General features: G+C 43.8%; 2 protein-coding genes across 2 annotated transcripts; one reads left to right on the forward strand and one right to left on the reverse strand.

Moving 5' to 3' along the window:
• Nucleotides 1–201: 201 nt before the first annotated feature.
• SNRPG (small nuclear ribonucleoprotein polypeptide G) lies at nucleotides 202–4031 on the reverse strand. Its single transcript, XM_040415795.1, has 4 exons — nucleotides 3912–4031; nucleotides 2368–2390; nucleotides 2136–2260; nucleotides 202–399 (listed from the first exon to the last, which is right to left on the reverse strand). Exons 1-4 carry the CDS (start codon nucleotides 3941–3943, stop codon nucleotides 349–351), a joined length of 231 nt encoding a protein of 76 aa, XP_040271729.1. The 5' UTR covers nucleotides 3944–4031; the 3' UTR covers nucleotides 202–348.
• A 283-nt stretch (nucleotides 4032–4314) lies between these two features.
• FAM136A (family with sequence similarity 136 member A) lies at nucleotides 4315–22475 on the forward strand. The gene is made up of 3 exons (XM_040414430.1): nucleotides 4315–4453; nucleotides 8976–9116; nucleotides 21806–22475. Exons 1-3 carry the CDS (start codon nucleotides 4367–4369, stop codon nucleotides 22004–22006), a joined length of 429 nt encoding a protein of 142 aa, XP_040270364.1. The 5' UTR covers nucleotides 4315–4366; the 3' UTR covers nucleotides 22007–22475.
• The last annotated feature ends 1757 nt before the right edge of the window (nucleotides 22476–24232 follow it).

Consider the following 24232-nt stretch of genomic DNA (forward strand, 5'->3'; position numbering starts at 1 on the left):
AAGGTCAGCCAACTGTTGGGCAATGCAAGATACCATAAACAGAAAGGCATCTCCTTCTTGTACATTCACATAAGTGATCTCAGCATTGTGACTCTAGTGAGCATGGACATTCAGGGCAGAACATTAAACATGGCCGTCTAGTGAACACATTTGCTTCAGGCAGCAAACTAGATTGTAAGTAATAAATATCACACTCAAACATCTCCTAACAGAAAAGTTTTAATACAAAAAAAAAATAGATCAAAAGTCACAAATAGATGAAAAGAGTCCTCCACACGTTCAGGATTCTGGTCATGGATTAGGCAGGGCTGGGGTCTTCCAAGTCTTCGTCCATCTGTATCCACCCTACTATACTCGTTCCAAAGCTTCCAACATGATGATGCTGTTCCCTCGAATAACCTGACAAAGACAGAACGGATATTGTATCACGCAAGGGAAGTATCGCATTAGAACATGCATTGTTATTGGGCAGGCAGGCTGTTTCTATGGATCATTTCAGGGATGTTTAACCTGCGGCCCTCCAGCTGTTGCAAAACTACAACTTCCAGCATGCCCTAATAGTTGTAGGCTTTCCAGGCATGCTGGGAGTTGTAGTTTTGCAACAGCTGGAGCGCCACAGGTTGGGTATCCCTGGATTAGTTTACCACCTACATCCTCCCAAGAAGAATGTCTTGGTCACACAATTCAGTAGCGAGTACACACAGATCTGCAACATTATCAAAAAACATTTTCCAGTGCTAGCATGTGATAAAAACTGGATGGAAGTAGCACAAAATGGTGTAAAATGTGCGGCACGTAAAGCCCCCACTATAGCTGCTAACACAGTGAGTCTGAGTCTTTTCCAAAAAATCAAAAGGACTTTGACATCACAAAGTATTTGATTATCAACCAAAGGTAACTATAAATGTGGGCATTCTGTGTGTACTTGTAAATATATGAAAATTTCCAGATCCTTTGAATCCTGTGTTAATGGCCAGAGTTTTATGATGAAATCATTCTTAAATTGTAACACAACTTATGCCATGTATTTGATCACCTGTACCAAGTGTATGTTACAATATGTGGGTTGTACGACCAACGCTATAAAAACACAGATAAGGAAACATATCTCAGATGTGCCACACCATGAAAGCCGCAATATTTCAGCGGCAAGCCTTCATTTTGCCATAGTTCATGGTGGTGACACTGCAGATATGTCCGTACAAGGTATTGAAAGGGTCCATAAACCAGCAAGAGGAGGTGACCGCAAAAGGAAACTTCTAAATAGAGAATCCTACTGGATTTTCCAGTTAGAAAGTCGCCAACCTCAAGGGTTAAACAAAAGATTAGACCTGATCTTACAATACTAACATTTGGTTTCCCATATCTTCAAGCTATTTATGATGATTTTAAGCTTGTTTTACCGTCATGCACCTTTGCAGGAGGAAGGAGCCACATGACCCTTTGATTGGCCCAGGTGCGGCTTTCTCCTCCTATAAAGGTGAGGATTCAGTGTATTTATAGCGGTCATGAGTAAGGGGTAAAATTGGTTTTCTGCCCGAAACGAGTAGACGGATGCAACCTGTACTTGGATGTTTTTAATATTTAATAAAGTGCTTTTGGAATTCCACGAAGAAAGGCTGGACAACTCCTCTTTCACGTAATGTAATACAGTACCAGCAAATGATGAGATTTCAGAAATCTCATGTCCACAGCTATATTGACCTGCTGTGTGGATTTAGGAACACAATGCAAGGGTGAGATCTGTGGAAAATCAGCATCAAATCGGAAGGAAAAATTGCACAGAATTTCCGTTCTGCAAGTCTACACGCATGTGCAGGCTCCCTAAGGTTACACGCACACGTGAACGTACTTACTGCTCTTCTGCAACAAATCAGCAGGATATCTGCATGTGCTACTTCCAGATCACGTTGCGGATTTGCCCAAGATTTCACCCGTTGAAAGTCAAGGGGGAAATCTGAAAAGCAAATCCGCAGGGCAATTTACACAACGCGTAGATGAGACTTATGGTGATCTTGTGTACTTAGCTGGTACTGGATTACACAGACTTACCACATGCAAATCCGCATGGAATAGGGAACACAAGGATGAGACCTAAAGGGAGAAGTCTTCATATCATGCCATCTCACACTTACCACCATGCCAATGTTGTTTTGGTGCCCGGCTCCAGACCCCTCTGTGCACTCATCCATAACCAGGTTCATGAATGGGTCAAACCCTCTCAGGATCCCTGTGACATTTCTGCCGCCATTCAGTTTCACTGCAAAATACATACATAGATGGGCACGGGTGCAAAAATGACATATAATGTAAGTGACACGTAAAGGACAAGTTCCATTTCTACACCGGGTGCACCCAGACACTTACATGACAGCTTCTTGTCCATGAACCTGAAAGAGACAAGGATCCAGAGTCAGTACATGAGAAATACACATTGGAGACCAGGTTACTAGTACGGCTTTATAGACCGTGGTGGTCTCTGTTCCTAGCCCATTGCATACAGAAAGATTACAAGGCGTGGACCCCCGAACTACCACTTGTTAGGCCGATGACTGTATATTTCAACTAAGGGTTCATTCACACGACTATTTTTAGTACGCATCCAATCTGCCTTTTTGGCGGATCGGCTGCGGCCCCGTTAATTCTAATCCAATGTGTACGTTCCGCAGCTTAAATAAATAGAAAATAAAAGATAATGTCCATTTTGTGTACAAGATTAGTCATTTGTTACACAGCGTGGGAACGGTGGAAGGAGAAAACATTGGATGCATACGGCCGGTATCTGTAGTTTGCGGACCTCAAAATGGATACGTTGGTGTGCCCCCTAATGTGTATAGGACTGGATGTTAGTGATCCTTGTCTGCTTCTAGTGAGATCTGCCTGGACAGGGCACAGCCAGAAAGACAACGGTTTTCGGCCACAAGGCATATACCGGACGTCGCTACAATCCGCGTAAGAAATTACTACAGCATCAAAAACGGGACAAAACTGCAGCATGTGATTTGTCCACAAGTTACTGGATCCGCACCTCATGTTCAGCCAGAGGATCAGACGCTCATCGCACTTCGGAACCAATCCTTTCACGGAAAACCTCCACAAGGCGTTGATGATTTCCGTGAAAGGATTGGTTCCAAAGTGTGATGAGCGTCGGATCCTCTGGCTGAACCTGAGGTGCGGATCCGGTAACTTGTGGACATTACACTGTGAGAATATAGACCTACTCTCTTTATAGGATCCCGCTGCCATAAATACAAGAGCGGGGGCAGACAAAGCAAGACATTATATCATGGTTCCACTGAGAGCTGAAGGTTTTAAAGGGATTCTCCACTAAACATTTTCCTGACAGTAACAGAATATAAATGTCTAGGGCCCCATGCACCGTAAGAGAAGCGGCCATTTTATATGTAGCTGAGGACAGCTGTTCCATTAATCATAAGAGTGGGACCGGAAATTGTACAGTAACCTACTACCACAAAGATTAAAACCAGCAGCCAATCAGAATCCGGCTCTCACGTTTCATACATCCACTGGGAAATGAAAGCTGCAATCTAATTGGCTGAAGCACAGTGCAAAGGCAATACAAACTAGGAACCAATCAGAATCCAGCTTTCATCTACCATACGTCTATTTAGTAATGAAAGCGGCAATCTGATTGGGTGAAGACAGTAAGCTATCAAGGTAGGACACAGTGAGAGTAGTAAAAATCAACAACCAATCAGAATCCGTCGTTTATCTTTAATTCACCCGTTTGGAAATGAAAGCTGCAATCTGATTAGACGCCCCCTCTACTTCCACGCTTTGATAGCTCTCCCTCATGATACATGTGAGGGAGACCCGCCGCCGCCGCCATCCCCTCCCCGGAATATAATACTAATCGTGCGGCCTGGACCCGCTTCCCCAGCCTGACTTACTTCTTCAGCTCGGGCGGATGCGCTTTGCTCATTTTCTTTCCTCGTGTCTGTATCACACCACAGCTCTAGCCGCCAGGAAACCAGGCACTTCGTACAAAAGACGCACACTACTGACGCAGCCGGAAGCGGAAGAGGTAGCGGCGGCTAGACCGTTCAGCCATATTTGTTTTGGGCGAGTGTGCCCAAACTGTAAAGGTCCATAGAGTAAGGTAAATCTCCGCGTAAATTCACACAGATTTATAACATTGTACATTGCTGTGATACTACGCGCCACCTTGTCCCCCCCCCCCCCCCAATTTTATAAGTATACACATTAGTATTGCCCTTTTCTACCCCAAACAAATATGGCGGATGGGACTCATGAAACGTCCTATGAGACAGGAAATGACGTAGTAAGGGCGGAAGCTCGTGTTCTTGTCCTTGGAGCCCATTCTGGTGCATGCTGTCACACAGAAATGGCTGAGGAATATCAGAGCCGGCTACAGAATGGGGTGGATGCTATGGTGAAGAGCCTGGAGAGGGAGAATATACGGAAAATGCAGGTGGGAGCAGTAGTGTCAGATGCATGTCATCTGTAGCCTTTCATTAGGAGGCTTCCATTTAGATACTGAATTAAAAGAAGTGTCCACTTGTCACGTGACTTATTCTCCAGATAAAATCGGGGACCCACCATGTAATGTAAGGTGCAATGTCTCCTTCAGAGCGAGGATTGCTTACTGCACCTCTCGCCCCTTTCATCCTGACAACGAGATTCCCAGGAAACTGCCCCGGGAACACCGTTCGTTGTCGAGAGCAATCTGTGCAGCAGTAGCCATTGAGTCTGATCACTACCTGTGATTTCACCGATCGCTGTGTGGCGGAGTGTACGGCTGGGTAGGGCTATTCTAGGCCTCTTGCACACAAACTTTTTTTTATTTTTTCCGTTTACGTTCCCATTTTTGCGTTCCGTATACGGAACCATTAATTTCAATGGATCCTCAAAAAAAAAAACAGAAGATACTCCGTATACCTTCCGTTTCTGTGTTTCCGTTTTTCCGTTCCGTTCAAAGATAGAACATGTCCTATTATTGTCCGTATTACGGACAAGGATAGTACTGTTCTATAAGGGCCAGCTGTTCCGTTCCGCAAAAAACAGAATGGACACGGACGTCATCCGTATTTTTTGCGGATCCATTTTTTGCAGACCGCAAAATACTGAAAAAGCCATACGGTCGTGTGCAAGAGGCCTAATGGCTGATTGCGGGATGGAGGTTTAGTATAGTAATAGATTATAGAACATGTTTCTGTGGTTATGTGACCTTGGTTAAAATAATAATCACATGCTGCTTTTATCTTTAATTAGTTTCATTCATTGAAATGCAAATGTGTTTATTTTCTGGACTATCTCATGAATGCAATGCAGTTCTCCAGTGTGGCCACAGGATGGCAGACGAGTACAGATCAAGGCATTCAGTGAAGAGATTTCGCATTAGGGCTCATTCATACCATGCTTTTTTTTTTTTATCAGGCCCAGTTCACATGTCAGTGATTGTGAGCCGAAGCCGGGTTCAGGTCAGAAACAGAAAAGGGGAAAATCTGTCCATTATACCTTTTTCTCTGTGAGGGCTTGACTAACTAAGGCCTCATGCACACGTCCGTTGTTCTGGACCGCATCCGAGCCGCAGTTTTTGCGGACCCATTCACTTCAATGGGGCCGCAAAAGATGCGGACAGCACTCCGTGTTCATCCGTTGCTCCGTTCCGTGGTCTGCAAAAAAATATATAACATGTCCTATTCTTGTCCGTTTAGCAGGCAAGAATAGGCATTTCTACAATGGGCTGCCCGTTCCATTCCGCAAATTGCGGAAGGCACACGGGCGGCTTCCGTGTTTTGCAGATCTGCAATTTGCGGACCACAAAAAACGGAACGGTCGTGTGCATGAGGCCTAAGGCTAGTTTCACACCTCTGGCAGCCTTATTAGGAGGAGGAGGAAAGATCAGCTGAAGAGAGAAGTAGACTGTGAGGGGCCCCTGTTGCCCATCAAAATAAACAAACAATTTTTCTGCACAATTAGTTTTAACACATTTACTGTTGGTTTTGGTGAGACCCCGCAGATCCTGAAAACACAAGGCTGCCCCTGCTCCCTATCTAAAAGTAGTCCCAGGAGCGTTGTGATGGACCAGGACATGATCCTAGTGAACTCTGCTCTGCCGCCAAAAAGTAAAGCACGTCCTGTACTGTATTATTGACTGTCTGGTTAATGTTTCCTTCTGCCGGAATCTGCTCTTTGTATTGTTCTGTAGTAAAACTGGCGGCACTATTGTGGGCACTATTTTCGGACACAGCTTATGTTGTTCTGTCATAGCCCTACATGTCATATTGATAGGATATGCCAAATAAGTCTGGTGGAGGTCTGACCACTAAACCTGAGAAGGGGGCAGCCGGGTCGTCCATCTTGGCAGAGTAGTGGCCAACGCCGTAGAGACCGGCTTAGGCTACTTTCACACTAGCGTTCGGAGCGGATCCGTCTGATGTTTCATCAGACGGATCCGCTCCTATAATGCAAACGCTTGCATCCGTTCAGAACGGATCCGTTTGCATAACAGTTTATTTCAGATCTGATTTTTCACTTCGGAAAACTCAGATCCGACAGTATATTCTAAACACAGAAGCGTTCCCATGGTGATGGGGACGCTTCAAGTTAGAATATACTGAGAACTGTGTACATGACTGCCCCCTGCTGCCTGGCAGGTGCTTCCAGGCAGCAGGGGGCAGACCCCCCCCCCCCTCCTGTATTTAACTTATTGGTGGCCAGTGCGGCCCCCCCTCCCTCCCCAGTATTAATTGTAAGCAGTGCGGCCCCCCTCCCTCTATATTCATCGGTGGCCAGTGCGGATATTAAATATGAGCAGTGCGGTCTCCCCCTCCCTCCCTCCCTCCCCAGTATTAAATATGAGCAGTGCGGTCTCCCCCTCCCTCCCTCCCTCCCTCCCCAGTATTAAATATGAGCAGTGCGGTCTCCCCCTCCCTCCCTCCCCAGTATTAAATATGAGCAGTGCGGTCTCCCCCTCCCTCCCCAGTATTAAATATGAGCAGTGCGGTCTCCCCCTCCCTCCCTCCCCAGTATTAAATATGAGCAGTGCGGCCTCCCCCTCCCTCTATTCATTGGTGGCCAGTGCGGATTCAAAGTATTGTGATCAGTGCGGCCTCTCCTCTCGACCCCCCCCCCCCCCCCCCATTATTGGTGGCAGCGGAGAGTACCGATCGGAGTCCCAGTTTAAATCGCTGGGGCTCCGATCGGTTACCATGGCAGCCAAGACACTATTGCAGTCTTGGCTGCCATGGTTACTTAGCAACAAATAGCAGCATTATACTTACCTGAAGAGCTGCGATCTATGTGACCGGCCGGGAGCTCCTCCTACTGGTAAAGTGACAGGTCTGTGCGGCGCATTGCCTATAGACCTGTCACTTACCAGTAGGAGGAGCTCCCGGCCGGTCACATAGATCGCAGCTCTTCAGGTAAGTATAATGCTGCTATTTGTTGCTAAGTAACCATGGCAGCCAAGACTGCAATAGCGTCTTGGCTGCCATGGTAACCGATCGGAGCCCCAACGATTTAAACTGGGACTCCGATCGGTACTCTCCGCTGCCACCAATGATGGGGGGGGGGGGTCGAGAGGAGAGGCCGCACTGATCACAATACTTTGAATCCGCACTGGCCACCAATGAATAGAGGGAGGGGGAGACCGCACTGCTCATATTTAATACTGGGGAGGGAGGGAGGGGGAGACCGCACTGCTCATATTTAATACTGGGGAGGGAGGGAGGGGGAGACCGCACTGCTCATATTTAATACTGGGGAGGGAGGGAGGGGGAGACCGCACTGCTCATATTTAATATCCGCACTGGCCACCGATGAATATAGAGGGAGGGGGGCCGCACTGCTTACAATTAATACTGGGGAGGGAGGGGGGGCCCCACTGGCCACCAATAAGTTAAATACAGGAGGGGGGGGGGGGGTATGCCCCCTGCTGCCTGGCAGCACCTGCCAGGCAGCAGGGGGCAGTCATGTACACAGTTCTCATTATATTCTAACTTGAAGCGTCCCCATCACCATGGGAACGCCTCTGTGTTAGAATATACTGTCGGATTTGAGTTTCACGATGTAACTCAAATCCGATGGTATATTCTAACATAGAGGCGTTCCCATGGTGATGGGGACGCTTCAAGTTAAAATATACCATCGGATTGGAGAAAACTCCGATCTGATGGTATAATCCTGACTTTACATTGAAAGTCAATGGGGGACGGATCCGTTTGAAATTGCACCATATTGTGTCAATGTCAAACGGATCCGTCCCCATTGACTTGCATTGTAAGTCTGGACGGATCCGTTTGGCTCCGCACGGCCAGGCGGACACGAAAACGCTGCAAGCTGCGTTCGGGTGTCCGCCTGCTGAGCGGAGCGGAGGCCAAACGGTGCCAAACTGATGCATTCTGAGCGGATCCGCATCCACTCAGAATGCATTGGGGCAGTACGGATCCGTTCGGGGCCGCTTGTGAGAGCCTTCAAACGGAACTCACAAGCGGAGCCCCGAACGCTAGTGTGAAAGTAGCCTTAACTGTATAAAGAATGGGAGATATGGAAGCAGCTGGGGAGCTTTATTCAGGAGCATGTTAGGGGCCCCACCGATCAATCGTTTGGCATATTGATTGGTAGTAGTATGGGTCATACTGAAGAGCCTAGTGAAATGAATAGTGGCACTGTTGTAGGATGCCACCATTACCACAAGTTGGTTTTGTGAAGTGTCTGATCTGCCCCATTCATCTGGAAGTGCAGTTATTGTGAAGCGGAAGTGTCTAGGACTAACGACAGCTCAGCCATGAAGGACCATCAAGTGCTGAAGACCATTACACACAAAAGCTGCATCCTTCTAGAGGTCGAAACTGAAGCAGGGAGGTTGGCGGTAAAGGGGAAACGGTTGTGCATTTTTGGGCTTACACTTTTTTTTTTTTTTTTATGAAGATGTAGAACAACAGTAAGTTCCCTCCTGTGTGACCATCGCACTTTGCCTCTTCTTGCAGGTGAAGATGTTCCGGTGTAGTGCGCAGTGCTGTGATAATGAAAAGGCCTCCATGCAGCATGTACACGCCTGCATTGAACGCTGCCATGCCCCCCTTGCACAAGCTCAGAGTCTGGTCACCAGCGAGCTGGAGAGGTTTCAGGTAAGTCGTGTAGATAATGCATTGCTATTTAAAGGGGTCGTCCGAGATGTTGATATTGAAGTCCTATCCTAAGGATAGGTCATCAATATCTGATTGGTGAGGGTCTGACTCCCATAGCCTCTTACTAGGACAATGACGCCACATTCATCGGTCACATGGCCTAGGCGCAGCTCATTCTCATTCAAGTGACTTGACCTCTGCTGCAGTATACAAAGTACAGCACTATGCCCGGTAAACTGTGAGGAGGCTGCAGCACTCACCGGAGCACTGGGATCTTCAACAGCCAGCAATAGCAAAATCCTGGACAACCCCCTTTAATGTCATTTCGTACCTTTCTGTATAATCCAGCAGAGGGCAGCAGATCTCCATTGTCAGATATGTTCATAGACACTATTAGTGATGAGCGAATCAACTGTCTGATGTTACATCCGAAGTCGCCTTGTTCATAACTTCGGAATAATACTGTACAGAGATCCTTCTCTGTACAGCGTTAGAATGTATGGGCTCTGATGAGCCGAAGTAAGTTATTTGTGAAGTCGCACATGTCTTTGTTGAATAACTACGGTAATTGATTTTTATAGTTCAAAGCCACTTTAAAACTTGAAACCGAACTTGGGTTTGGTTCCGTGGTACCAGTAGGAACCAGAGTTCGGTTTCAAGTTTTAAAGTAGTTTTCCACTTTAAAAACAACTACCGAAGTTATTCAACAGAGTCTCTGTACAGTATTAATCTGAAGTTATGAATGAAGCAACTTCGGATGTAACATATAAAACTCGCTTGGCTCATCACAGTGGTCACTATACTATGTTGTAAATAACAATTCAAGGCAAAAAGGTTCTGGTAAGATTACAGGTCTCTGGACTAGGAGAGCAGCAGGGACTAGAAAACTAGCTCTGTCAATATAGGGGAAGGTGGGGGAGACTAAAGCTGAAGAGGGTGTAACAAGCTGATGCTCTGAGGGCTTTACCAGCCCCTTGGTCCTCCAGTTAGGTCATTTACTTATAAAAAAAAAAAAATCCAGTAATGGGGCCACAGAGAGTCATGATTACATTATCATTTTTATCTGCATAATAATTATTATTTTTATAGCGCCATTCATTCCATGTCACTGTACATATGATAAAAGATAAAGGAATCCCAGCTGCTGTGTCTTTGTGAATAAGCCTCTTTTTATTTTCTCAAAGTACAATGTCCTACAACCAGGACCGGTTTCGTCATACAAGCCTTTCTCAACAGATACATCCAATACAGAAAAATCAAGCTATATATAACATATAATACCGCCCATCTAGGGACGTCTCCACCCATTCTAATGGGTGGTATTCAATTAATGATCAATCAAACTGATTAAACAAGGTGAGACAAAGTAACATGTAACTGAAATTTATATTTGTATTCTACCTTTTTGAAGAATCTAAATGTTCATATTTATTCATATTTCCATCATAAGGCTGAGGTCTAGAGAAAGTGCATAAATGTGTATATCAATCATCTATAATAAACGTATTAATCTGTTCACTACAATCTTATAAATGTATGACCTTATAGTCCCTGTTTAGACCCTTTGGATGCAGCGTATCTAAGGTGTGGATCCAAAAGGCCTCTCTTCTGAGGAGAAGTCTTTTGATATCACCTCCTCTTCTAGGTCTCTTTATTTGTTCCAACACTTAAAACCGCAATTGTGCAACTGTGTGCTTAAATTTTTCAAAATGATATGGGACCGGTAACATAAGTTTTTTTGTCCTTATGTCGGATTTAGGGTCCATTCACACGTCCGTTTTTTCTTTCCTGATCTGTTCCGTTTTTTGCTGAACAGATCTGGACCAGATCTGGACCCATTCATTTTCAATGGGTCCTGGAAAAAAACGGACAGCTTAATGTCTGATTTTTTTCAGGACCCATTGAAAATGAATGGGTCCAGATCTGGTCCAGATCTGTTCAGCAAAAAACGGAACAGATCAGGAAAGAAACAACGGGCGTGTGAATGGACCCTTATGCTTACTAATACGATCCCTCACTGCCTGCATGGTCTCGCCCACATACAAAAGGCCACAAGGACATTTAATAAGGTATATTACGTTTGCTGAGTCACAGGTAAAAAACCCTTTTACTCCAAAGCTTTTCCCAGTATGTGGATGGTGAAATGAAGGGCCTTTGATTATATGAGAGCACTGTAGACAGTGCAGGCAGGGGGAAGTACCCATCCGTGGCGTGGATATCCGTTGCTGTTTCAATATGGCTTTAGTACTACCTAAATCTGCTTGTACTATTTTGTCACGATAACTAGGGTTCTTTTTATTACAAATCAAAGGGGGTTTTTTGAATTCCTCAACCTGCGGATATGATTTATTCAACAAATGCCAATGTTTCCTGACAATATTGTCAATGCCCACATTAAATGGATGGTGTTTATGTATCAAAGCTATTCTAGACATATTGGCCCCATCTTTTGGTGTCCTATCAACTTGTATCCCTTCCCTAGCTTCATTCAGAACAGTCAGTGGATAACCACGTTCCAAGAATCTTTCCGTCATTTCTACTATTCTTATATTTTGCGTAATAGGGTCTGAGACTATTCGTTTTACCCTTTGATATTGCGATCTAGGGATCGCTTTTTTTAGGGACACAGGGTGGGCACTCTTGAAATGGAGAATACTATTTCTGAGGCTTGCTCTACTAAGTGGCTTCTTATTAAGTGGAGTTAAAAAATAAGGAGTTCTAGAGCTGTGTGTGGTTTTGTGGGAGTGATTGCAGGTGGCTGAGTGTGGATTGCAGCAGAGATCATTGAAAGTTAAGTGTTTGTATTTTTGTACTTGCATTTAAAATCGTTTTTTTTTTTTTTTCTCTGCTTAATTAAGGCGAGTGCCTGGGGCAACCAGGTGCTATAAATTGAGCCACTTATACTCTTCAGAGCCTGCTCTTTCTGAGGCTTGCTCTACTAAGTGGCTTCTTATTAAGTGGAGTTAAAAAATAAGGAGTTCTAGAGCTGTGTGTGGTTTTGTGGGAGTGATTGCAGGTGGCTGAGTGTGGATTGCAGCAGAGATCATTGAAAGTTAAGTGTTTGTATTTTTGTACTTGCATTTAAAATCGTTTTTTTTTTTTTTTTTCTCTGCTTAATTAAGGCGAGTGCCTGGGGCAACCAGGTGCTATAAATTGAGCCACTTATACTCTTCAGAGCCTGCTCTTTCTGAGGCTTGCTCTACTAAGTGGCTTCTTATTAAGTGGAGTTAAAAAATAAGGAGTTCTAGAGCTGTGTGTGGTTTTGTGGGAGTGATTGCAGGTGGCTGAGTGTGGATTGCAGCAGAGATCATTGAAAGTTAAGTGTTTGTATTTTTGTACTTGCATTTAAAATCGTTTTTTTTTTTTTTTTTCTCTGCTTAATTAAGGCGAGTGCCTGGGGCAACCAGGTGCTATAAATTGAGCCACTTATACTCTTCAGAGCCTGCTCTTTCTGAGGCTTGCTCTACTAAGTGGCTTCTTATTAAGTGGAGTTAAAAAATAAGGAGTTCTAGAGCTGTGTGTGGTTTTGTGGGAGTGATTGCAGGTGGCTGAGTGTGGATTGCAGCAGAGATCATTGAAAGTTAAGTGTTTGTATTTTTGTACTTGCATTTAAAATCGTTTTTTTTTTTTTTTTCTCTGCTTAATTAAGGCGAGTGCCTGGGGCAACCAGGTGCTATAAATTGAGCCACTTATACTCTTCAGAGCCTGCTCTTTCTGAGGCTTGCTCTACTAAGTGGCTTCTTATTAAGTGGAGTTAAAAAATAAGGAGTTCTAGAGCTGTGTGTGGTTTTGTGGGAGTGATTGCAGGTGGCTGAGTGTGGATTGCAGCGGAGATCATTGAAAGTTAAGTGTTTGTATTTTTGTACTTGCATTTAAAATCGTTTTTTTTTTTTTTTTCTCTGCTTAATTAAGGCGAGTGCCTGGGGCAACCAGGTGCTATAAATTGAGCCACTTATACTCTTCAGAGCCTGCTCTTTCTGAGGCTTGCTCTACTAAGTGGCTTCTTATTAAGTGGAGTTAAAAAATAAGGAGTTCTAGAGCTGTGTGTGGTTTTGTGGGAGTGATTGCAGGTGGCTGAGTGTGGATTGCAGCAGAGATCATTGAAAGTTAAGTGTTTGTATTTTTGTACTTGCATTTAAAATCGTTTTTTTTTTTTTTTTCTCTGCTTAATTAAGGCGAGTGCCTGGGGCAACCAGGTGCTATAAATTGAGCCACTTATACTCTTCAGAGCCTGCTCTTTCTGAGGCTTGCTCTACTAAGTGGCTTCTTATTAAGTGGAGTTAAAAAATAAGGAGTTCAAGAAAAGGATTTTGGAAACTAAGGTTGGATATAATTTCCTTGTGTGTTGTTGGCTTAATTTTACGTGGTCCTTCAACTACAGCAGACAGGGTCTAAATCTAAATCATTTATACTGTTTTACTTTTTTACTGTTGTAATCCCCATTTAGTATGTGTTGCACAATTTACAACGCAGTCCAGTGCACATCTTGCATGATGTATGCAGTCCTGGAACAGGAGTTCAAGGGTGTATATCTTTGTTCTAGATGTGAGCAAATTACCCATTTGGAATCGCAGATCGAGTCTCTAAATGGGCAAGTTGCAACACTGAGAGGCATTGATAATTTGCAAAAGAGTTTGCTTCTCACCGAGCAAGCACTCTTTGGGGTAGATGAGGGGGAGGGTGACAGAGAGGAGGCTGAGGAAAGTGAGGTAGCTAGCTGGGTAAAAGTTAGAAAGCGGGGTAGAGGGAAGAGTGCCAGGGAGGCTAGCCCTGATCTGACACACCCCAACAAGTTTGCACGTTTGGCAGATGAGGGGGATGTCAGTCCGGGGACGGCACTGCTGCAGCCAGACACTTCCTCTGCCAGTCAGGGGAATGTCAGCTCCAGTAAGCAGGGAACCAGGAGAGCAGGGCAGGCCAGACAGGTGCTGGTAGTGGGAGACTCCATTATTAGGGGAACAGATAGGGAAATCTGTCACAAAGACCGTGATCGCCGAACAGTGTGCTGTCTTCCTGGCGCTAGAGTTCGACACATCGCGGATCGGGTTGACAGATTACTGGGAGGGGCTGGAGACGATCCAGCGGTCATGGTCCATATTGGAACCAATGACAAAGTTAGAGGTAGGTGGAGAGTCCTTAAAAATGATTTCAGGGATTTAGGTCAAAAGCTGAGGGCAAGGACCTCAAAGGTAGTATTTTCCGAAATACTGCCTGTACCACGAGCCACACAAGAAAGGCAATGGGAGATTAGGGAGATTAACAAGTGGCTCAAGAACTGGTGTAGGATGGAGGGGTTTGGGTTCCTGGAGAACTGGGCCGATTTTTCTATCGGCAACAGGCTCTATCGTAGGGACGGGCTGCACCTCAATGGGGAAGGGGCAGCTGTGCTGGGGAGAAAGATGGCTAGAAGGTTGGAGGAGTGTTTAAACTAGGGACTGGGGGGAGGGAAATTACGTTATAGGAGGGGAAGATAGTGCAGATAGAGACCGGGGGCAAGGTAATAAGAATGGGGGAGGAATCGAAGGAGGGACTAGAACAATTCAGAAGGAAAGGTGTAGGGTAAAAAATATACATAAACCTCTCAAATGTATGTATACTAATGGCAGAAGCCTGACTAATAAAACTGGTGAACTGGAATTAGTGATGTGTGAGGAGGACTATGACATAGTGGAATAACTGAGACATGGCTGGATGATAGCTATGACTGGGCAGTTAATGTACAAGGTTACAGTCTGTTTAGAAAGGATCGTCAAAATCAGAGAGGGGGAGGGGTCTGCCTTTATATAAAGTCCTGTCTAAAGCCCACAGTCCGAGAAGATATAAGTGAGGGACATGAACATGTGGAGTCACTATGGGTAGAGATACATGGAGCTAAAAACAACAATAAATTACTAATAGGAGTTTACTATAAACCACCTAATATACCAGAGTCCACAGAAAATCTACTACTAAACGAGATAGACGAGGCGGCAAATCATAATGAGGTGGTTATTATGGGGGACTTCAACTACCCAGATATAGACTGGGAAACTGAAACTTGTATATCTCATAAGGGAAACAGGTTCGTGGCTATAACCAAAGACAATTACCTCTCCCAACTGGTTCAGGACCCGACTAGAGGGACGGCCATACTGGACTTAGTATTAACCAATAGACCTGACAGAACAACAGACGTGCAGGTCGGGGGACACCTGGGAAATAGTGACCATAAAGTAATAACCTTCCAATTATCATTCAAAAGAGCGTTTCTACAGGGAGGAACTAAAATACCAAACTTCAAAAAAGCTAAATTTAGCCAACTAAGAGAGGCCATAGGCCTAACTAAATGGGATAAAGTCCTCACAAATACAGACACAAAATGGGATATCTTTAAAAACATCCTAAAAACTCATTGTGAGAGGTACATACCGTATGGTAATAAAAGGTTAAGGAACAAAAAGAAACCAATGTGGATAAATAGAACTGTAAAGAAAGCAATAAATGACAAAAAGAAAGCATATAAAACACTAAAACAGGAGGGTTGCACGGAAGCACTGAAAAACTATAAGGAAAAAAATAGAACATGTAAAAAACAAATAAAAGCGGCCAAACTAGAGACCGAGAGATTAATTGCCAAAGAGAGTAAAACTAACCCTAAAATGTTCTTCAATTATATAAATGTTAAAAAGTATAAAGCTGAAGGTGTTGGCCCTTTAAAGAGTAATGAGGGGGGAGTCGCAGAGAGCGACGAGGAGAAAGCAAAGCTGTTAAATATTTTTTTCTCCAATGTATTCACTGAGGAAAATAAATTGTCAGATGACATGCAGAATGCAAAAATAAATTCCCCATTAAAAGTGTCCTGTCTGACCCAGGAAGAAGTACATCAGCGGCTTAAAAAGATTAAAATAGACAAATCGCCAGGACCGGATGGAATACACCCCCGTATCCTAAAGGAATTAAGTAATGTCATAGCCAGACCCTTATTTCTGATATTTGCAGACTCTATACTGACAGGGAATGTCCCACAGGATTGGCGCATGGCAAATGTGGTGCCAATATTCAAAAAGAGTCCAAAAACAGAGCCTGGAAACTATAGGCCGGTAAGTTTAACATCTGTTGTGGGTAAACTGTTTGAAGGTTTTCTGAGAGATGCTATATTAGAGCATCTCAACGGAAATAAGCAAATAACGCCATATCAGCATGGCTTCGTGAGGGATCGGTCATGTCAAACTAATTTAATCAGTTTCTATGAGGAGGTAAGTTCTAGACTTGACAGCGGCGAATCAATGGATGTCGTATATCTGGACTTCTCCAAAGCATTTGACACTGTACCGCATAAAAGGTTAGTATATAAAATGAGAATGCTCGGACTGGGAGAAAACATCTGTATGTGGGTAAGTAACTGGCTCAATGATAGAAAACAGAGGGTGGTTATTAACGGTACACACTCAGATTGGGTCACTGTCACTAGTGGGGTACCTCAGGGGTCAGTATTGGGCCCTATTCTCTTCAATATATTTATTAATGATCTTGTAGAAGGCTTGCATAGTAAAGTATCAATTTTCGCAGATGACACTAAACTGTGTAAAGTAATTTACACTGATGAGGACAGTATACTACTACAGAGGGATCTGGATAGATTGCAGGCTTGGGCAGATAAGTGGCAGATGAGGTTTAACACTGATAAATGTAAAGTTATGCACATGGGAAGGAATAATGCAAGTCACCCGTACATACTAAATGGTAAAACACTCGGTAACACTGACATGGAAAAGGATCTAGGAATTTTAATAAACAGCAAACTAAGCAGCAAAAACCAGTGTCAGGCAGCTGCTGCCAAGGCCAACAAGATAATGGGTTGCATCAAAAGGGGCATAGATTCCCGTGATATGAACATAGTCCTACCACTTTACAAATCGCTAGTCAGACCACACATGGAGTACTGTGTACAGTTCTGGGCTCCTGTAAACAAGGCAGACATAGCAGAGCTAGAGAGGGTTCAGAGGAGGGCAACTAAAGTAATAACTGGAATGGGGCAACTACAGTACCCTGAAAGATTATCAAAATTAGGGTTATTCACTTTAGAAAAAAGACGACTGAGGGGAGATCTAATTAATATGTATAAATATATCAGGGGTCAGTACAGAGATCTATCCCATCAGCTATTTATCCCCAGGACTGTGACTGTGACGAGGGGACATCCTCTGCGTCTGGAGGAAAGAAGGTTTGTACACAAACATAGAAGAGGATTCTTTACGGTAAGAGCAGTGAGACTATGGAACTCTCTGCCTGAGGAGGTGGTCATGGTGAGTACAATAAAGGAATTCAAGAGGGGCCTGGATGTATTTCTAGAGCGTAATAATATTACAGGCTATAGCTACTAGAGAGGGGTCGTTGATCCAGGGAGTTATTCTGATTGCATGATTGGAGTCGGGAAGAAATTTTTTATTTCCCTAAAGTGGAGAAAATTGGCTTCTACCTCACAGGGTTTTTTGCCTTCCTCTGGATCAACTTGCAGGATAACAGGCCGAACTGGATGGACAAATGTCTTTTTTCGGCCTTATGTACTATGTTACTATGTTATTTCTATCCGTATCCTTGCGATAAATATCAGTGGACAAATGACCACCAGGGTCCTTAACGACCATAGTGTCTAGGAAGCTCACCATATTGGTGTCAGTGGTAACTGTAAACTGCAAACCATCAACAGCAGAACATCAGGGGCGACGCAGAGCCAAATGGTACAGACCCGGTCTCAGGTAAGACCCCCTCTTTAGTGATAAATTTGTCATCCCGGTGTCTGGACTCTGAGCAGATTCAGGCCCTGCAAAGGGGTCTATCATTCTGTCCAACAGCGGACTTTGATTCTTTTCAAATGGACATTGATCTGCAACAGTTTTTTAGAAAAATAAGACTAAAAGCGCATTTTTCTGGACCCCTTGGAGAGCAGCCTAATGCTGAACCTATGGAGATAAGACCTGGCCTACGTCTGTCTGACTTAGGTCTTAAGAATAAATCTTCATTTATGCCCCCAAAGACGTATCACCCAGTAGAAACCTTTGTACAATTGGTGACCAGGGAGGTACGGGAACAACTGGACTCTATTAAAAGGGGTGAATTGCACCTAAGACATAATGTTTCTGTTTCTGAAAAAAGAGCGATTAAGTTGTTGGTAGAGGATAAAGATCTGATAATTAAACCCGCTGACAACGGTGGTTCCATTGTTATAATGGATAAAGTGAAATATATACAAGAGGTAATGCGACAGTTATCAGATCAATCCACATACCAACCACTAAATACGGATCCATTGTTTGGAATTAAACATAAGATTATGGCAATAGTTGAACGTTATGTAACCTTGGGTGTCATTGATCAACATTTTAAGTAAATTTCTGGTAAATCACACTCCTAGGACTCCGGTCCTGTATATTTTGCCAAAGGTTCATAAAACTTTAATCGATCCCCCTGGACGCCCGATAGTGTCCTCAGTGGGATCCATTTTATCCCCTCCAGCGGTCGTACTAGAAAAGGTTTTAACTCCTTTGGTAAAATCTACAAAATCCTTTTTATGGGATACACCACACTTTCTCAAAATTATTGCTGAAATAGGTCCAGTTCCCCCTGATAGCCTCCTGGTGACCATTGATGTTGTCAGTTTGTATACCTCCATTAGTCATCAGGAGGGTATACAAGCTGTTTCAACCATATTGAATGGGACCAATTATACGACATTAGAACAAGAATCTTTTCTTGATTTATTACATCTTGTCCTGTATGAAAACTACTTCTTATTTATGGATACATTTTACCTACAGAGGCGTGGTACCGCGATGGGGTCGAACGTGGCTCCGCCCTATGCAAATATATTTATGTCGACATTTGAAGAAAATAACGTATACAATAATGAATTATTTAAAAAAAAATTTATTATTTGGAAAAGATTTGTCGATGACATTTTTTGCATATGGGCGGGGCCGCGTGAGACCCTATCTGGTTTCATGGAAGATCTCAATTCTGCTGTTGATGGTTTGCAGTTTACAGTTACCACTGACACCAATATGGTGAGCTTCCTAGACACTATGGTCGTTAAGGACCCTTGTGGTCATTTGTCCACTGATATTTATCGCAAGGATACTGATAGAAATAGTATTCTCCATTTCAAGAGTGCCCACCCTGTGTCCCTAAAAAAAGCGATCCCTAGATCGCAATATCAAAGGGTAAAACGAATAGTCTCAGACCCTATTACGCAAAATATAAGAATAGTAGAAATGACGGAAAGATTCTTGGAACGTGGTTATCCACTGACTGTTCTGAATGAAGCTAGGGAAGGGATACAAGTTGATAGGACACCAAAAGATGGGGCCAATATGTCTAGAATAGCTTTGATACATAAACACCATCCATTTAATGTGGGCATTGACAATATTGTCAGGAAACATTGGCATTTGTTGAATAAATCATATCCGCAGGTTGAGGAATTCAAAAAAAAACCTTTGATTTGTAATAAAAAGAACCCTAGTTATCGTGACAAAATAGTACAAGCAGATTTAGGTAGTACTAAAGCCATATTGAAACAGCAACGGATATCCACGCCACGGATGGGTACTTCCCCCTGCCTGCACTGTCTACAGTGCTCTCATATAATCAAAGGCCCTTCATTTCACCATCCACATACTGGGAAAAGCTTTGGAGTAAAAGGGTTGTTTACCTGTGACTCAGCAAACGTAATATACCTTATTAAATGTCCTTGTGGCCTTTTGTATGTGGGCGAGACCATGCAGGCGGTGAGGGATCGTATTAGTAAGCATAAATCCGACATAAGGACAAAAAAAACTTATGTTACCGGTCCCATATCATTTTGAAAAATTTAAGCACACAGTTGCACAATTGCGGTTTTAAGTGTTGGAACAAATAAAGAGACCTAGAAGAGGAGGTGATATCAAAAGACTTCTCCTCAGAAGAGAGGCCTTTTGGATCCACACCTTAGATACGCTGCATCCAAAGGGTCTAAACAGGGACTATGAGGTCATACATTTATAAGATTGTTGTGAACAGATTAATACGTTTATTATAGATGATTGATATACACGTTTATGCACTTTCTCTAGACCTCAGCCTTATGATGGAAATATGAATAAATATGAACCTTTAGATTCTTCAAAAAGGTAGAATATAAATATAAATTTCAGTTATATGTTACTTTGTCTCACCTTGTTTAATCAGTTTGATTGATCATTAATTGAATACCACCCATTAGAATGGGTGGAGACGTCCCTAGATGGGCGGTATTATATGTTATATATAGCTTGATTTTTCTGTATTGGATGTATCTGTTGAGAAAGGCTTGTATGCCGAAACCGGTCCTGGTTGTAGGACATTCTACTTTGAGAAAATAAAAAGAGGCTTATTCACAAAGACACAGCAGCTGGGATTCCTTTATCTTTGATATATTGGAGGTTGCTCCTCTCCCGTGCAGCGTGCAATACCAAGGTGAAGTGCTGACCTGTTTCCTTCTTTCCACTGTACATATGATAAGCGGTGCACATACATAATACAGACAATTGCACTAAGCATGAACAAGACGAGTTACAAACTGGTATAGAAGGAGAGGGCCCTGCCCGTGAGGGCTTACAATCTATATGGTATGGGAGAAGGACACAGTAGGTGCGGGTTAAGTTGGTCATGGCGGTATAGAGGCAGCAGGGTCACTGGTTGTAGGCTTGTCTAAAGAGGTGGGTTTTCAGGTTTCTTTTGAAGGATTCCACTGTAGGTGAGAGTCTGATATGTTGGGGTAGCGAGTTACAGAGTATGGGGGATGAACGGGAGAAATCTTGGAGGCGATTGTGGGAAGAGGAGATAAGAGGAGAGAAGGAGGTTTTGTGAGGATCGGAGAGTGCGTTTGGGGGTGTATCAGGAAAGTAGCTCCGAGATATATGAAGGGGACAGGTTGTGGACGGCTTTATACGTATTTGTTAGTATTTTGAACTGAATTCGCTGGGCAATGGGGAGTCTGTGAAGGGATTGGCAGAGGAGTAACAGGGTGAGAGGTGGATTAGTTGGGCAGCAGAGCTGAGGATAGTTGGCTGTATGTCTGGTTTATTAGTGTTGGTCATGCTGACAGATGCTTTTTAATCTTATAGTGACCATTAATATGGAGGTAGAGCCTTGTTCTTACTACAGCAACACAGTATAAAGAGAGTAGAATAGAATAAACGGTGAAAGAAGAATTGGGATACATTTCCCTGCCTTCCTCAGATGAGTTCCGACTCTGCACAGATAGCTCTGCATTCACAAGGGCGAGCTAACAATAGGTAGGACACAAAATAATCCATGGACATTACGGTGGGCTGCTACAGATAATATTTGATCATTTTATGTTTTGGGCGCAAAGAGGTATCTCGCAGGGAAAAAGAACCACCTTGTGAGCGCCACCTTTTGGGAGTGGCTCTCGGAGTAAAAGTCCGACTTTTTAACAAGCCATGGTAAATGACAAGAAAAAATAGCCAAGCCAAATATCCATCCACAGACGGATGTTTTAGGGTGCTTGCCCCTCATCAGTACGGCGTAGGATTCTGGCTGGGTGGGAGGAACATGCTCTTTATCCTGTTTTCGACTGATTGATATACAACACGTGATGTTCTCCACTCGCATACAAAGCTGCATTTGAAGATCGCTAGCATGCTAACCTTTTGTTCATCTCCCCCTAGAATCGCCTGGGCCGCTGTACAATGCACTGCAACGACAAAGCAAAGGATTCCCTTGATTCTGGAAGTAAAGAATTACAAGCAAGAGCTCAGTTGGAGGGCTGCGTGATAAAGTGTGCAGAAGATCACATGAACCTCATCCCTAGTATGACCAAGAAGCTAAAGGATGCTTTGGTTGAGGCCGACAAAAAGACCACGGAATGATGTGATGAAACGTGACCCTTGCTGTGTTCTGTAGCAGGCTCTGGGCCTCAGCGTTGACCCGGCCGATGAGTTCAGACAAAATGACACGGGCTGTTACAGTCTTTGCTTTAGGAGAATGTGTGCAGTTCAGAGTCCATCAGTGATGTCTCATGGTCTGCCTCCATTTGGCAAATCCCAAATTATATTTCCTTTTTTTTTTTTTTATCTCCAATGGTAGAATATATAAAATTTAGGGAGTCATTTATGGTGAAAAAGTGCACAGACATTACGGCTGCAGCAGACGTCATGTTGACTGTGATGGCAGTGAGGTCTTACGTAGGTCACAATGGAAGATCCTTCTGCTTTTATCATTTATGTAAGAAAAGAAAACTGAATCTTTCCAGTCCAATTCATTGATGATTGATCTTTATTTTAATCCTTTCTACCATTACCAGCTGTCATCTGAGAAATATAGCACATTTTGAATGACTATTTTGAATTTTTCTCTTGAGCTTGGCAATTAATCAAATTCATTTGACTAATCCGCCATTCGGGTGCCTCGTGAATCTGTTCTTGCACAGAATGGCGATGCCACAGAGCACTCTGCCCACACACACAATGATCTACAGCCTTCTCTGTACAAACGCTGAAAGCTGTCAATCATCCTGTGTAGGCGGAGACATCAGGACTCTCACTGTCTCTCCTAGGAGTCCTGTCCGGATTTATATATGGATCACACAGCTTCTCTCCTACTTTCATATCCTGCTCTGACACTGGGCAGCAGAAATCACTTAACACTTTCGCATCTTGCATTTAAATTCCTGCTCAGAACCATCTCGCTAGCGCCACCTTCTGGAATTGGCTCCCTATGAGTAAAAGTCTAACATTTTAGCAATCCTTGGGACATGACAGAGAACAATAGCCAAGCCAAATATCCATCCGTAGACAGCTGTTTCAGGGTGTTTGTGCCCCTCATCAGTACGTAGCAGGATTCTGGGTGCCTTGGATGCCGCTTAGGTGGGGGTATGTTTTGGGTGGAAGTGTTCTTTATCCTGTTTTGGACACTTTATTGAACCCCATGCTTTTACATAAATGAAGCATGCACAGTCATTTTGAAAGCACATCTGTCATGTCACCTATAAAGTGGTCCCCTACTTTTACTGTATTTGGCTTTGATGCGTATGCACATTGCAGTGTGAAGCAGCCTGATCTATTCATTGCAGCCTTTGTCCTCCCTCCACCAGTTGTGACGGCTGTGTCTTCATTAGAGGTATTCTCAACTGGGCGTCAGGACAAGGAGGCGCGCACTAAATGTATATTGGACTCCCTCTTCTGCTCTGTGTCAGATCACTGAACCTTTTTCAGTTTCTTCTACTAATAAGACAAGAAAATCAAGATTAAAAGAAGTCGGAAATCAATAGAGCTTATTTTAGGAATGGCCTTTAGGTCGTGCACCTATGGCATTAAAATGAATCCATTCCAGTAGGTGTGTCTTTTGCACCATGGTTTTCTTCATGTATTAAGAGTTCGGGGCAGTCCATTTATTGGGGACCCCAACGAACTTGAGGCCCTCCCTGACCACATACTGTGGGCCATGTAGTAAGACTCGTACACAGCCTCCTAGTATTCCAGGAGTACATAATACTATTAGTATGATACCATCTACATACATACCTACCCACCAACACTCATCTGATGCTTTCATATGGATCTGTACTCTCATAATCATGGACATCCCACAAACTTACTCCTGCTCTGTCTAACCGCCATGTTTAACAGCCAGATACTTTGGCAACATGACACTTAGACAGGATAGCTTGGGGCAGAGTGTTGCTCCACGGCAAAGGCAGTATTGAAGCGCTAACCACGAGGCCTCCCTACTCAAACCCAATAGTCATCGGATCCCAAACAGAACCTGGATTTGTCACCAAAGATGATCCAGATCCAGTAAATAGCAGTCCAGGTTTCTAATTTATGACGCCAAAGCAAATGAAGGCGATGGTGGCTGTCTGTCAAGAGCAGGACACATAATGGGTGCTGTGATACCATATTGCCTTCTGCCAAACACCTGGAAATGGTCCAGGCAGAGACAGGGGTGTGTAATGAAGGTGCCACCTGTGTCTGGATGGTGGATAATGAAGCTTTTTGAGATGCTCGTGCTTGTTGGCATTTGAGTCTCTCTACTGGTGGTCTGCCCGAGCTGGCTGGACCCTGTTCTCTATGTGTGTGCATACCCTCATGTGACCC

The sequence above is a fragment of the Bufo bufo genome, chromosome 1 (genome assembly GCF_905171765.1).
Source record: "Bufo bufo chromosome 1, aBufBuf1.1, whole genome shotgun sequence".
In the NCBI taxonomy this organism is placed as follows: Eukaryota; Metazoa; Chordata; class Amphibia; order Anura; family Bufonidae; genus Bufo; species Bufo bufo.